Source organism: Diadema antillarum, unplaced genomic scaffold (genome assembly GCF_040938485.1).
Source record: "Diadema antillarum isolate AM-2024a unplaced genomic scaffold, OU_Dant_1.0 seq00000648_RagTag, whole genome shotgun sequence".
Taxonomy (NCBI): Eukaryota; Metazoa; Echinodermata; class Echinoidea; order Diadematoida; family Diadematidae; genus Diadema; species Diadema antillarum.
The window spans coordinates 469,365-485,512 of NW_027271562.1; the positions used below are offsets into that span (position 1 = coordinate 469,365).

General features: G+C 37.1%; 1 protein-coding gene across 1 annotated transcript in view; it reads left to right on the forward strand.

Annotated features, from left to right (window-relative positions):
* The window catches only part of LOC139736452 (mediator of RNA polymerase II transcription subunit 12-like protein), a 93,134-nt gene that overhangs the window by 19,904 nt on the left and 57,082 nt on the right, over positions 1-16,148 (forward strand). Inside the window, exons 5-6 of the mRNA XM_071647202.1 lie at positions 7,189-7,275; positions 9,877-10,036. Of these exons, the coding sequence (XP_071503303.1) occupies positions 7,189-7,275; positions 9,877-10,036 (247 nt within the window). The remainder of the gene's footprint in view (positions 1-7,188; positions 7,276-9,876; positions 10,037-16,148) is intronic.

Below are 16,148 nucleotides of genomic sequence, written 5' to 3' on the forward strand. Positions count from 1 at the left end.
TCATAAAACTGCCACAACTGCAACATGAACGCCAGTTTCTAAATTACATTCCTGAAAGATGGTTTTGCAGTTTTAGTGCACATAGTAAAGAATCTGTAGCGCTCTGTTAAAGCTTCAACTGAAAATGTGGGTGGTGCCAGCAGAAAAAGAATTTTTGTTGTTGCAGTCATATGATGCAGTTTGAAGATACTGTTTTTCCCCATTTTTTATCCAACTCTACCAATGCTACCCCATCGTTACTCCTGCTTTTATACACACACACTCACAAATAATTAATTGGGAGTCTCAATAAAGTTTGTTTTCTGCCTTCTGGACATGGCATTTCCACGAGGGAAAAAAAAAAATTATTGTCTCATAAAGTTTTGCTGATATAATGCAGTCTCTGTATGTCTGTTTCAAAAGCATGACTTGCAGAGTGTCACCTGAAAATTTTTAGATTCACCACCATATGTAGAAGCATTCAGTTATAAAATGCAATTTATGATGCATCAGGCAGCCCCAGTAATTGTGGAAAGTTACCACCCTTTGCTGAATTCAAAATGCAATTCCACCAAATGCTCAAGCTGCCTTCGATAAGTCGAGTATAATCAGTCATGCAGCGTGGTGGAGTCTTCATCAAAATCAGACAAAAAATATAAGAAATGTATGGAATTTGAGAGTTTGACATGTTTTCATGTAATCTAATGGTGACTCATGGCTATCTCATATACATACACTGTATAACATGCAAATTACGTGATCAAAGCAATGATGTACAATGTAGATTCTCAAGGTTCCCATGGATATACTTGGATAATCTCTACTAAAAGTACATTTCTGACATGAAATTTAAAAAAAGAAAAACTGGCATCCACTGTAATATATTTATTTATTAAATACAATTGTATATATGTATTTATTTATCTTTTTTTATTTTTTATTTTTGGCAATAACCAACCAGGGATGGCTTTCGGGGAACAAATTGTTCATTGTGTTGTAGTTGCTAGATCATCAACCAAAAGCATGATTTTATGATATTTTCCTGCACAAACAACTACGCAGTTCTGTATGATCTTGCTCCACAAATCTAACAAAAAAGTTACATACATGTAGGTTACACAGCCCCCAGGTTGGATTAAGGTCTGTCGAGAGTCAGCAATATTCAGTTTCAGTTTCTGTTATTCCTGGAATGAGGGATTCTTTGCAAAAGCTGGCAAAGTTTGGAAGCGTAGGATCAAGTTGAGTTAAAGGAATATTTCTCACTAATCTTTTGTTTTATATGCCAATTATGTTTCTTTGCTTTGACATGTTTCTACCTAATTTTCTGTACCGGAAAGAGTACTCATGTTTATGAATACTCTTAACAAGCACTTCTCAGAGCAATCAGCAGTAACACTGGTACTTTAATTCATGAATACATAGGCTTAATGTTCATTCCAACATTATATTATAGTCTGATACTCCCATCATAATATTTGCTGTAAAATTGTAAGTCCATTTTAAATCCTGAACAGTGAATTATTTTGTTTCAATAGTCTTGCAACTTCGGTTCTTTTTTTCAAACCAAAAGATTGATTTTCTTGCACCTGATGCAGTTAACATACTTGTACATGTATGTTAATGTTAGTTGTTGGTGAATTGTAATTCTAATACGTTAGTTGTATGGGTTAACATTTCAAAACTGATAACTTCTTTCATAATCTCATGAAGACTGGGAAATCGTCACTATCAATGTTTTTGTCAGTTTTGTGATGACGCCAGGTCATGTGTATACAAAATAACAATATCTCACAATTTCTGTGGAAGTGGTAGTACGATGTCTACATGCATGATGTGTGTATCTATTCTTTGTTTGCCCTTTGTGTTTCCCTTTTGCGACCCTGGAAATATGATTCTTCTCATATTAAGCACCAATATATTTGTAGAGGTAGGGTAATTCAGACCTTTCCTCAGAATAATAAAACTCGAAACTTCTTGTTGATAGAAGGAAGACAATATAGATTTATAGATACGTACTATAGAATTCATTTGGAAAAAAAAAAAATTCAACTGTTATTCTGGGTACAAAAGGGGAAGGTATTCTCACATGACATGGTTTCAGTGTTTCATTTCTTTCCTTAAAAACTGAGGTGTATTGCTGGACGATTTCATACACAAGATACGAGACATTATTCTTTCACCATGCAAAATTTCATGACATTTGCAAAAAGGATTCAAACTTTAAGTCTTGTCTGTTTGATGTCTGTTGCAGAGAATTTGTATATGCTGCGCATTTGTTTTCACAATTAAAAGGTGTGTATTAGTGCTGGCAATGGGAACTCAGCAAGAGGGGAGCAAGATTAAATGAGATTCACAGTTGCATAAAGAAGTTTTATCACGACTGATCTTTTCTTTTATGGAGGTTTGAAGACGCTGTAAAGGTATCAAAGTAGTATCAAGTCCTAATTGACTAAAAACATCAATATTTCCATAAAACTCTGCTGATACTGTGGTATTCATTGTCTTTGAAATGCTTTTAAAGGTATAATAGTAAAATATAGTTTTCCATATGCCTGCAGAAACTGTCAATTTTAGCCCTGAAATTGACAAATGCATGCCAGAAAAATGTGTACTTTATACAATCCGTGTATGCTGTGATAACACAGTTGCAGTTGTTGCGTAACAACCACTGTTCAAAATATTAGCCAAAAAAGGTACACCAAAATTTTTGCAGTCTTAGAGCATACTGATTGTGGTTGCTACTTACAACATAATGCTTTATAATTGATTACAAATCAGGCCATAGCAGTATCCATCAATCTTTTGCAAGAGAGTGAAATGCATGCAGCTTGTTGGGTGATAATATTGCTGGGTCACGATTGATCATTCAAGTATAATATTCTGCCTACCCAATACCGTACAGGGAGGGTACTTGAGGAGTGAAATACTATGATCAAAAGTGTCTTAATACTTTTGATCTCAAGGTACAACTTCAGAACAATTCATTATCCTGGCAAATCACATCAGCCTGACAAGTCTCGTGGTAGGATCCTATGGATATGTTACAGGGAAATTTTGAATGGTGAAAAATTAATTTTGAGCCCTTCTGATAACTATGTTTTGGCTTCAACATGAAAGATAACTTTCATGTTGAGAAGTCAAAAGTTGCTCATGATCTGCTGTCAACATTTCTTTTAAAAGTTGTGGGAACACGTCTGAGGAGTCTAGAATTTCTTTTCAACGGTTGATCATATTTCAATTGATGCACATGCATACAGTACATAATGTGTGAAATGTAGTGCATTATACACATGTACTTTAGTGCATTGCATAATTACTAGAACTACTTATTTCTTTTTAAGATCTGACAGTGAAATTTGAAAATGGTAGCAATTTCAAGAAGATCTGTGAATAGGCAAGATACCTTCATGAAATTTTGCTCAGAGATACAGACTGCAATGGCCTTGCTTCGGGTGGGGGGGGGGGGGTGCACATAAAAACAAAACATTTGCAACTCCAACAGTAAGAATGCATTCCTCAAAGACAACCTATGAACATGCATTTATTGGGACTATGCCTCCTTAAATGAAGGAAAAACATTTAATCATGTACATTGATGATCTGAGCATTTATAGAGCAAAGACTGAATTAGGAAGCTTTTTTTTTTGTATCCTATGTATAATATGGAACTTCATTTGTGTATTTGTGTCCTCTCACTTCTTCATGAAATGCAACCTCAGCAAAACTTAAATATGTACATTTTATATGTTTCATTATATACATGTATACATTAAATATCTCTTGTTCTGAATGTTTATGTTGCTCACAAATTTGGATTAAAGAAAAGAAGCCCCCCCCCCCCAAAAAAAAAAAAAAAAAAATCTGTTGTTGGATAGGAAATATAAGTTTTATGCATAATTCAGGAGGTTTAACAAACAGAAGAAGGCCCATTGTATATGGTGGCCATTATGCCTTATTGCAAACAGAGGCTATTAATGCAGAATTATTTGTCTCTTCCACAATATTTTAGATACTGTACAGTGCCAAAATCAAGTGTGGTACAACATGATATAATATACAAAGTATCACACATGCTAAATTTCAAATTCAGTGTCATCTTTCTTGGAGAACATTATCAAAAGGCTTACAAAAAAGGGTACTACTTGTACTGTACCTCTTAAGGTTAGAATGCTTCAGTCCAAGTTTGCATGCATTCTCAGAGTCTTCTGTATAGATGAAAACAAACAAACAAACAGACAAACAACCACAACCACAACTAGCATACTGGAAAGCAAACAGTATGGATGATCCGAAGTAGATGTGATATTAGTTCATGTTGTAAATTGATGGGAGATGAGTCACTCTGATGTTTTTCAGGCTTAGTTAAAGTACAATATTACATGATGAAAAGATATTTAATCATGAACTGGGATACTGAAAACACACACACACACACACACACACACACACACACACACACACACACACACACAGACTTTCTACCTTTCCACCAATCCATGTTTGATTTCACTCTATCAGGTCGAAATGAAACCGAAAGTGTTTATTTTGTATATTGGTAAAATGTATATTTTGCTAGAAAGAACTTGTTGATGGTGTGTTGAAATTTGAGAGATACAGTATACTGAGTCTCAGCTTTTTGCCAACAGTCGCATTCACCCAATTAGCATTGTAGAGACAATTCAAGGTTAACATACATTGTATGCTCTCTCCTAATCCTAATGAATCACATTAATTTGCGGTATTAAAGGGGGCAGTCCTCTTGCATCCACAACCATTTTCTTTCCATTGCAATTGTCTTTTTAGAGTAGTGTCTGCAATTTCTTTCTTCTTTTTTTTTCACTGACAGAATGTTTGATTCAAAGATGAAGAGTAGATGCTTGACAACTTTTATCATTCTTTCTGCATTTTTTATCAAGTTGCTAAAATGACTACACGATACCCGATGAATAAAGAGAACATCTCTTACACTTACATGTAGACATAGCATAGCATAGCATTCCATCCCTATTGAAAGAGGATCTTTTTTTTTTTTTTGTAAACAGCGATGAAAGAATATCCCGCTCTTGCCATTAGACATTTCAATAGTCTTCATATCTTTGATATCAATTTGACTTTAATGGTATTAGTTTGCTCGCAACTACAGGCTTGCTGTATTTAATTTGAGGGAGGTAAAGGGTTGCTTTTTGACATTTACAATGTATGTGAAACCAAAATGCTTATTTGTTAAAGTTTGAGGGAGGAAAAGTAAAAATTGGTCAAAGCTGAGTACAAATATGAATGTTTGGATTGAGTGACTGCAGCAACCTTAACACATCAGCAAAGTTTGAGGAAATTTAGGCAATCTGTTCTGAAGTTTGCATATTTTAAGTTTCGGTACTGCAAGTGCTGAATTAGAAGATTTCAACAATTTGTTGTGTCACAGCAGGACATTTATATAAAGAAAATATATATAATCTTTATAAGATATAAAGAAATTTCCATATATTTGATTTTTATATCATATGGAAAGTATACATTCATTTCACTTTATAGACAAATGTTGAGGGTAATATGATATATTCCCCCTTCTTTCTGAAAGAGGTAAGCCAAGTGCTTGTTCATTGTGCTAGAAAAATGAAAATATGTTACGTCTCCTTACATTTTCTTTACATTGTTGTTCATGTGTGACATCACATATTACTGTACTCTCCTTATCCAGCGATGGCTGTACTGAAACTTTGAAAATTCATAACTTTTGAACTGATTGTATGATTATCCTCAAACATCACTGATGTGTTCTACGAATGCACTTATATAATTTTTGCATTCACTCAATCAACATATACAGGGTGTCTCTAAAAAAAGTAAACCCAACTTCAACGGCAAATTTTCAGAAAACTATAAAATATTTACACATTATTTTTTCATGGTTACATAGTCCAATAAGTCCTCTGTCCAATGATACCACGTAGGTTATGTAACTCTCATGCATGACTGAGCATGATTCAACTTAGTGAATGGGTGTGAAATCATCACTGTGGCAAGTTTCGTGATCAGCATACTTTCTCACATTGTACGAGATGGCTCTTTGTGTTGGAGGCTGCCTGTCGGGGAACTGCATCCGAAAAGCCTCTTGAACTTCCACGCAACTTCTTGTTTCCTGGTATCGAGTTACCAGGAATACTCTCTGCTCAATTGTCAACTGTACCATGTTTGGAAAGCATGCGAAGTGTGCCTGTGTCAGGAACAACCTTTGCTGACAAAAATTTAACTTCAAATATGCCCTGAATGCATGACAACAGCAAGAAATAACTTGCCACAGTGATGATTTCACACCCATTCACTAAGTTGAATCATGCTCAGTCATGCATGAGAGTTACATAACCTATGTGGTATCATTAGATAGAAGACTTATTGAACTACAGTATATAACCATGAAAAAATAATGTGCAAATAGTTTTCTGAAAATTTGCTGTTGAAGTTGGGTTTACTTTTTTTAGAGACACACTGTATTTATAGGGGTTTCATTCCCCTTTAACCCATTGAGGACGAGTCCCGAGTATACTCGGGCAAGCTTCTGTGGGGAGTGTGTGTTGTAGCAAGATCAAACCGTCCTCAATGGGTAAAGCGGACCACTTGTGTTGAAAGTATAAATTGTATATCAGCAAGGGTATTCACTTGTTCATGGTAAAACATGGCAGATGAATATTGTAGTATTTTCATTCCAAGTTGAATGCAAGAGACCCATGCAAGAATGCAAGAATTTAAAGAAAATGTTGATGTTACCTGTGAAACTATGCATAATCTGTGTAATGTATCATGTAAAAAACTTTCAAATTGGACTTCTGGGGGCTTTTCATGAAGCATTTTGTCCAACAAAGTTGTCAGACAAATTTGCTCTCAGCCAATCAGATGCAAGAATTTCCGTAGCTTGTAACAGTTTGTCAGAAAAATATCCGACCAAAATGCTACATGAAATGCCCCCCTGTTGTGTGCATTCTTTAAAGGAAACCATTCAAACATTGGTTCCTGGTAGTTTGTGTTCATGTTAATGATTGTTCAGTTGTAATGAGGAATGAGATGTACAAGTGTACTTAGAAATGTTGCAGTATAAAGGCATAACTTTCAGTGACATACACTTAGCATACATTTGTAAATATTCTGCAAAGATTACATTCTTTCATCCAATTCAAGATATCTATGACACTCATATCTGTTTTCCATTACCAGGTTGCAGCCTCCAAAGCCCGTGGACAAGCGCAGTCATGGTTTTACGATCTCGCTGGAAACAAATCCCTCAACCAACTAGCGAAGAAGGTAATGAACTGTCAGAAATATCACACAAAGAATGCACTCATAATATTGTTTCATTCCATTATGAAATAATATCGATACAAATACTGCATCCTTTAAAGATTGAAAGATTATTCCTTTGAATCTGCATACAGTAGCTCCTCATGTGAAGAATTAACAGCATCCATTTAAAACACATCTTTTCAATCAGTTCTTTTGTGAAAACCAACCTTTGGACCTTCAAATGACTTTTCCTTCTGTTCTGTCTTCAGTTTGGTTATTGTCTGGGATTAGTTTTTATTTGGAAATATTTGTTTCCAAGAGAGAGTTCATATGATTTCTGTTAAATCACAATTCTTGAAAATCTTGCAGGAAATTGATCAATGTAAGGGATGATATAACCATTTTAATATCAGTATCATTTAGAATGGTGCTATGTATCAGAATGCCAAAGTTGTTTTGATTGCTGGAAATTGGCAGCTAATGAAATGTTTAGAAGAATTGAATTTCAGATTTGCACTAACCAAAATAGTATTGTAAGCCTTGCATGTATACATGGTTCTGCCACGTTCACACTAGTTTTTATTATTCTACAATATTGAATTATATTAGGACTATCTGCAAAGTCGCGCAACAAATTCTACTTGAAGAATAAGCAATTGATACACTATATAGACATCATCATTTTAGAAATATTCAGCTTAACCCGTTGAGGATAGGCTGATCTTGCTACAACATGCAGTTCTCATAGACACTCGTGACTCGTCCTCAATGGGTTAATATACGTTATAAACGTAGTTGATGGTGATAATTAAAAAGATCCTGTTGTCACTCAGAACTTGCCATACAATACATAATATCTATGTATAGTGTATAATTTGAAAACTATTTTCTCCGAAAACATGTGCGCAACTCTATGTGGAAAAGAAAAGTGATGTTGCAGTGAAGGAGATGTGGTTAGAGATGGTGCAATCTTGGAATCAGAAAAGTGTCTATAGATGTATTCAGTAGAGGAGGGCAAAATGATTTTTTTAAAGCATATTTGCTGTACATGCAATGTCAGTAAAACTCCAACATTGAGCGTGTCACCTATTTGCAATTTGTGAATCGTAAAACCTCCTTTCTGTAGTCAAGGGTGCAAGTCATCAGGCACCTTTTTACATACAACATCCGTGCCAGCCTGGATTCATAGTTTAGAATTCGTGACAGCCATTCTTTACGCTGCTAAGGAAGTGTAATGAAAGTGTCAGTGGAGTTGCATTTGGTACACAATGGGCATGGAAGAAAGCCCTTGGCAGGTCTTTGTAGGTGCCCAGAAAGTGCACTGTCATAGGTTGACTTTCCTCAGAAAGTGCTGGTTGGAGTTGGTTAGGAGTACAAAATGTGGTTTAGCATTGTGCTTGAAAGCAACAGACACACAAACACCACATGTACACACACACACACACACACGCTCATACACACATACACACACACACACACACACACACACACACACACACACACACACACACATGTAAGGAGAAGGAATAGACTCTTTATACCTGGTATTGATCTCACAGATTGAGCATTTAAGTCATACATTTCATGCATGTACATTGTACAGACATGTATACATTGCATGTGTGATGAATGTTGATTTAAAACCCAGAGAGCTTTTATTGGTGTGCTGTATTCTGAGAGAAGGATACCGGAAAGGAGTTTAGAGAAAGTACAGTGTAAAAGAAGGCCCGTTTACACTGCCTAACTTTGCAAAAATAAAATTGGGAAGTTAAGTCTTTCCATTTACACTGGTGATGTAACTTTGCATCTCTTCTTACTTTGCAAGGTTGGGGTGAAAGTTGCCTAGCAACCATCAGGCAAAATTGACTGAGGCACTGTACATGAACTACATCATAAATGCATATTAAATGTATGAGCTACACAGCACTCACTTGTGTTCAGAATTTCATGTTAAAGTTAGCACATTTTGGATCCAGTTGTGTATGCCACCACCGCCACCTCGGCATTGCGCAGATTTCTTGAGTGTATTCAGCCAATCATATTTCCTGGTGGGATTTCATACTGTTAGTACAGAGGCTTGTCATGTTATAAAATCTAGCCAATAGCCTGATTGTCATTGTGAAAAAAAAGATAAAGTCCCGGTACAGTTTTACTGTTTTTCTGATGTGTTTAAACAGTGGTCTTTGATAAGGGGATTTTACACATGTTGGGCTCAAAAAAATTGAATTTTCATCATTTTTTTTTTTACATGATCCATGGCAAATTGTGAGGTAATGACATCATGAGTTTAATATCTCAATTACATGTCATATCAACTGTTGAAAAAAATTTTTTGCAAAATTAGCAAAACTACACAATTTCCTAACTTAAAAGTTTCATGTAATTTTGATCGAGTTTTCATTGTTGTGCTTTTCCACAAATAAAAATTTTACTCTTTCTGTTAAATAGATAATTCTTTAACAGGGCTAGAATTCCCCAATGAGAAGTGATTTGCAACTTTGTAAGTCAGTCAGCTGTCAGTGTTGATGTTGTAGGCCGTGGGTAGTCCCAAGAGGCAATGGCATCCTATGCTGCACTTGTTGTGACCCGCCAGTCTCTTGGTTCCAATCCCCACCGTTTCAGGTACCCGTGTTCCATCGCAAGGATGACATCTTCATCACCATGTGTGAGACGAACATGCCGATGCTCCGGGCAGCGTGGTACCTCAAGATGAACGCCGCCTACCACGCCGCCATCTCGGAGAACAAGATGAAGAAGAGACAGCCCAACGACCCCTCACAAGGTACGTACGTGTACAGTTTATGTACCTCAAATCCTCCATCAGTTGGATATTATATTTACAAACTAGACCATTTCTGTAATATACTAGATTCGTGGGCGTTTCTTTTCCTGTAGCTTAGTAGCAAACCATTTTATTCACCTGCTCCCTCCAGTTTTAAAAGTTTCTTATGCAGAGATTCACTTGATAGCACTCATATTAAGTTGTTGCCAGATAGGGTAAGCCCTGTGGTTGTTAAAGCAATCTTTGTAAATAAAGTGTGCATAAAATTTGAATACATTACAGGAATTTTTTATTGATAGAGGGCGTATTAGTGATGAAAGCAGTGTGTGCACCAAAATAGCAGCAACATACATTGTAGATGAAATGTATTTTCAGCATTGTGTAATTTGCTAACAGATCTCTTCATAATAATGCCATAACTGTCCAAAATTCTTTGTTCCTCAATTTTTTTTTCATCCATTTGAACATCATTACTCAGCTAAGTGACATAGATTGACAGATTTGGGTGTTGTTGTTTTTTGATTTGGCCAACACAATGCTGAACAGTGTCTGTAAGCGGTTGTGCATTTAGCTTGAAGCTGTCACTGAATGGTACTGCCTTCCTGCATGGGTTTAAAGTATTAAACAATATTGCATGCGGGTAACATGGGGCGGCATATTCTAGCTAAGACAGATTTGTTGTCGTGCAGTCTTAGGATGAGAAAATGGTTCTATGACATTTGCTCCTGCGACAATTACTCCCATGAAATAATCTGCACACTATTTAAGCCAAACATAAAAACTTACCCACAATCATAACCCTAACCGTAGTCTTAATCCTCACATCAAAATAAAGCTAAATCCCTATTACAATTCTAACCCTAACCCTAAGGCCTTGGAGAAAATAAGACTGGGGCAATTAATTGCCGCAGGAGCAAATTTGATGTCACCAGGAAAATACAGTCCAGAGATTATTGTGTGCAGAAGGAAGACGAAAGCACTGGTTAAGGGGTATACTCTTCTCAATTATATACAGATCAGTGTTTGCCTACATCATGCTGTCTTTCTATTCACATATAATGTACCTTGTTGTGTTCGCCACTTTGTTTTAAGCTCAGAGAAATGGGAAGCTTTGCAAAATTCGCTGGGATGAACCAAAGTGTTGAGCGATTAGGTGAATTAACCATAATTACGGACTTCCTCAATGTTCTCAGTGTATGATCGTACATTCTTCATCAGCAAAACTATGCGAGGCTGTAATAGACTGATGTTTCAGTCATACAACTCTCTTAAAAAAAAGAATAATGGTGGCTTCATCACTTCTGGCTCTGCATGAGTTAGGGCTTCAACCCCCCCCCCCCCCCCCCCGTGGGGTGGGGGGTTTGCTGCTTAGGTGTGAATCTTTGACATTACCGGTAGCGTGCTATGACTGTAAATGCATTCACAAATTACCATAGTTGTTGCCATGATGCAGTGGTCTCAGAAGGCAACTGACACTTTCACCTTAGTTTAGGTGCTTGACGCATAGGATGTATTCCCTCCACATCAATTCATAAATCATTTAAAGGTGCACAGACTTGGGATTCAAGAGGGCACCATTTAATGGTGTGCCATCTTTATTATGAAGATCGATGTTGTAAAACTAGATAAATGGCAAAGAAAAAGTAGATCATCATTGCCGGGGTGACATGACCTCACATCTACAAAATGTTAAATGTTCAGGAGAGCAAGAAATGTGGCAGCCAAAGTTACTATATGAAATGGGATTGTCTTTCCTTTGACATCCCACAGCAAGTTTCCACAGCAAGCTAGTATTAAAAGCAAACTGTGTCTTTGAAGGATCCGAATATGTGATAGGTGGGACCAGCCTGGCACAACAGTGCCAGGTAAAAATGGCAGAGGTAAAAATGGCAGAGGTAAAAATGGCACAGGTAAAAATGGCACAGGTAAATATGGCAAAGGTAAAAATGGCAGAGGTAAAAATGGCAGAGGTAAAAATGTTACCTGTGACATTACCTCTGACATTTTAACCCCTGCCATTTTTACCTCTGACATTTTTACCTCTGACATTATTACACCGAACTGGAACGACAGCCAAACCAAGAGATGAACTATTGTAAAGTTGACATTATTTCAACTTTTGACACACACTGACCATACAAAACTGCTCTTGCTGAGATGTAGATGGTAGATGCATTTCCATAAGCATTGTCGAATAGTCCTGCAACAGTGCCCTCTTCAGTTCCGGGTCTGTTTAACTTTAACTGAAATTGACATAAAGGGGGGAAGTGCAAGAGTATGAAAAGAATTATGTCATTGCAGAAAACTTTCAGAATGAATAAGCCTCTTCTCAGGGCAATTACCCCCCGGCTAAATACTGGTTAGTAATATGGTTAGAGTAGAGATTAGGGTTAGGGTTAGAGTTAGGTTTAGGGTATAGAGTTTGGGTTAGGGTTAGGAGTTGGTTCAGGATTAGGATTAGGGTTAGGGTCAGGGGAATGGTCTGGGGTAATTGCCCAGGGGATAATTGCCCTAGTCCAAAACAAAGGTTTGTGTTTAATGACATTTGAATCATGCTGTATGCTTATGTTGCTGGAAGTAGAAAGATGCTTAATGACCCCACAATGAAAAGAGATATCGATCCTTTCATTAAATACGCCATGCACTGAAAGAGATACTTGCAGTTCTCGGTGTCTCTTTTTTAGTCAGTTATAAAGGATACGTCTTATCAGTGCAAATGACGTATGGAAATTTTCAGGAGAGATTAAAGATGCGTTGAAGCTTCAGTGATAATATTTTTATCTCTGAGCTTCCCTGTTCATTGCCCAATGGGAATGGAATATTGACACATTATTCTTTATCTGCACACCACACTGTAATCCCCCAATGCATCTTGCAGGTGGGAAGACTTTAATACCCCTCATTCAGACTAGAGAGTTCTCGTATACGACGTATGGATATAGCATGTTTTTATTGTGTCTGAATTGTGTCTGTTTCGTGTCTCTTATATTGAAACGTCGTACCAATATACATCGTATATCGAAATGGTGGTTTGAGCATCATTTCAAATCATTATCCTATATCCATACAACGTATACTTGTGTCTGAATGCTCTCATATCCGTACGTCGTATGAGTAGGCGGGGCTTATTCGCAGCGCGCGCCAAGCTCACATATCTGCGGTGCGGACTTATAACATGCGGCTGACAGATTGATTGTGAAGTAATAATGATCTGCCGCGAACTACCGGATGAATCCAAGGCAGAGTATAGACACACTGTGCAAAGCCTGCGTAAATTATGTACTGCGCATGGAAGAGAGGCACATCTACTCAAGAAATATCGCTTGTGCGCTAGGTCTGAATGCTCTGATATGATTATCGTATAACGGGGTGCTGTGTCAGAATGCTCTCATATCGAAACGTCGTATATCCATTCGTCATATGAATATGCAATAACTCAGTGTGTCTGAAAGCGCCATTAGATGGTGGATTTATTTTTTTTAAACCAGTGCAGGGATGATTTATTGGGGGGGGGGGGATGGGATACATATTCTTTTGAATATATGATTATACGTGTATACGGTACTTTATAGTATTCTATATAAAGCATACTTTGCATTTTGCTGATCAGGCCACTCTGTATTAAGATTGGCTATTTATAAATACACGCATGCACACATGCAAGCACAGTGGATAGTTTTGTGGTTTTTGTCTAGCCTCACTGTAATGCTAAATGCTTATATAGTTTGGTTAAGATTTCAAGTGTAATGCCCATGTTTTTTGTTTGCATTTTTATTTTTTATTTTGGAACTTCTGAATCCAAGGCTGTCAGGCTTGTACCTCCCGTATTCATGTATGTTGTAACACCCACTCCCCCCCCCCCCCCCAACAAAAAAGGGGAAAATATTTTTCATGTGGCACACACTCTTGCCTATAATTCACATATCATCAGTTCACTTAAACTCACAGAAGCATCATTTTTAATGAAGATTCAGCCTCGAAAATGAAAACAACAAAACTCAAGGGCAACGCCACAAGAAGGACGTGTGCACACAGCGAACCATACGGAATCACTTTGATTAATCAAACAAATTTAAAACTGCGCCGGCTGTCGATGAGGAGGAATACATATTGTATATGTTTTCTCTCATCAGGCATGCATTTACACATTGTGCATGGCATTGAAACATACATGTAGACAGACTAAAACAAGATGTGAGCCTTTTTATACTCTCTGTGCTTTTGTGGTTGAAATTAATGGCTCCTTGATTTAATCATGTAGATGGAACAAAAGTAATACCATTTCAGTCACAAGTTTGTTCATGCTAACATAATGAATTTCTCTTGGTAATAAAAATTGACTATGCCCATCCCCCGCTCCCTCCCTCCAGTTTTTTACTGTTAAAGAGGAATGAAACCCGGACATACGTGTGGATTGAGCGAATGCAGCCAAATTAGTAGAGCACATCAGTGAAAGTTTGAGGAAATTGGACAATTGATTAAAAAGTTATGATTTATGAAATTTTGGTGATGAGACCACAGGATCAGAAGACTACCACAGATCATGACGTCTCTTGCAAGATGATATAGAGAAAATTTAAAGAAAATTCCACAAAATATCATTTTATATGAAAAGTACACCTTCCCTGGACTTCTTAGTGACATAGATCAAAGGTAATATTATTCTCCCTGCTTTCTGAAAGAGGTAAGTCTAGCGCTCTTTCATTATGCTACAAAGGTCAAAATACATGTATGTTGAAATTTCTTTGTATTTTCCTTATATTGTATATCTTGCATATGTGATGTGCAATTTTGATGGGGATTTTGGTGCTAGCCTTCCATGTTCAAAGCCTTTTATTAACCCTTCCTTTCTGAGAGCTTTTTGGCTAACCTTTCCATTCACATGAAAGAAAGATATTATTCAGAGGGGTGAAGGTTCAGGTGTGAGTTTCTTCAATTTGTCTCCCTCTACAAATTAAATTTGTTAAGATCGCAACTGCTGATCTGTAAATTAACGAACGTGTCACTGCCGGCAACGAGGGACAGCCTGGTGGTAGTGTCGCTGCATGGAAAGCAGTACATGTAGATGACAGGTTCAAGTCCCACTGGTTCCTTTTTTCCAACATGTTTGTTAATTTACAGATCAGCAGTTGCGTTAAGATTAATTTGTAGAGGGAGACAAATTGAAGAAACTCACACCTTTCCATTCACAGCAGTGTGAATTTGTGAAGGGTGAAGGAATTCCCTTATCTGTCTTGGATGATGCATTTCAAAAATTAAAAACAAGAACAAAAATGGAATTGTCACGACATCTACACAGGATGCCATTTCAGTCAACTTTTTATCATTCATAAAGGCACCACTGTCAAAATTGCATGCTTTTGTTTCAAATTTTCGTTGACATTTCACCTATGGATGCTCTATTTCCTCCATCCTAAAAAGTCCTTTTTTTTGGGGGGGGGGGGGGGATGCTGCAGTCTCCTTTCAAACATTCAAAGTGATGTTTTCAGCTGTCGTTGTCAAATTGAGAGGGCGGGGGAGGATTATGGATTGCATGCCAGCGTGGTATTGCTCCTCTGATCCCACAAATCGTCTTCTGATTGAATTTAGGGGAAAATTTTTGTTGTGAGGCTTCGGGAAGGGGAATGCTGTTCCTGTGAAACGCCATTTAATTTCATGCAGCAATATTCCATCTGCTGTCGCATGCAAAATGCCACCAAAATATGCCGGAGTTCAAGTTGCCCCCAGCACCTAAAGTAACCCTGTATTCAAGCCAGCCATGCTTCCATGCATTACATCAAATGACTTATTTACCCCTTATCATTTTTGACAAGGAGTTTTTCACCCCAGCAAACATTAGATTTCTAATGAGGAATTACGCTTACCCTTTTTCAGACTTCTTTCAGGTAATACCCCATTAGATATGTTGTTGATGCATAACATATCCTAGATGCTAAGAAGACAGTTTTTCATAGTCTACAAATGAGAGAAGTTTATTAAAGGGATGGTACAGTATTGGTGGAGATGAGAATTGGACTTTTAACTTTTTGCGAGATACCAAGAAAACACTTATGATATAACACAGAGCATACCATTTTAAGAGGAATTCAAAGTTTATTTGATGAAAATCGGG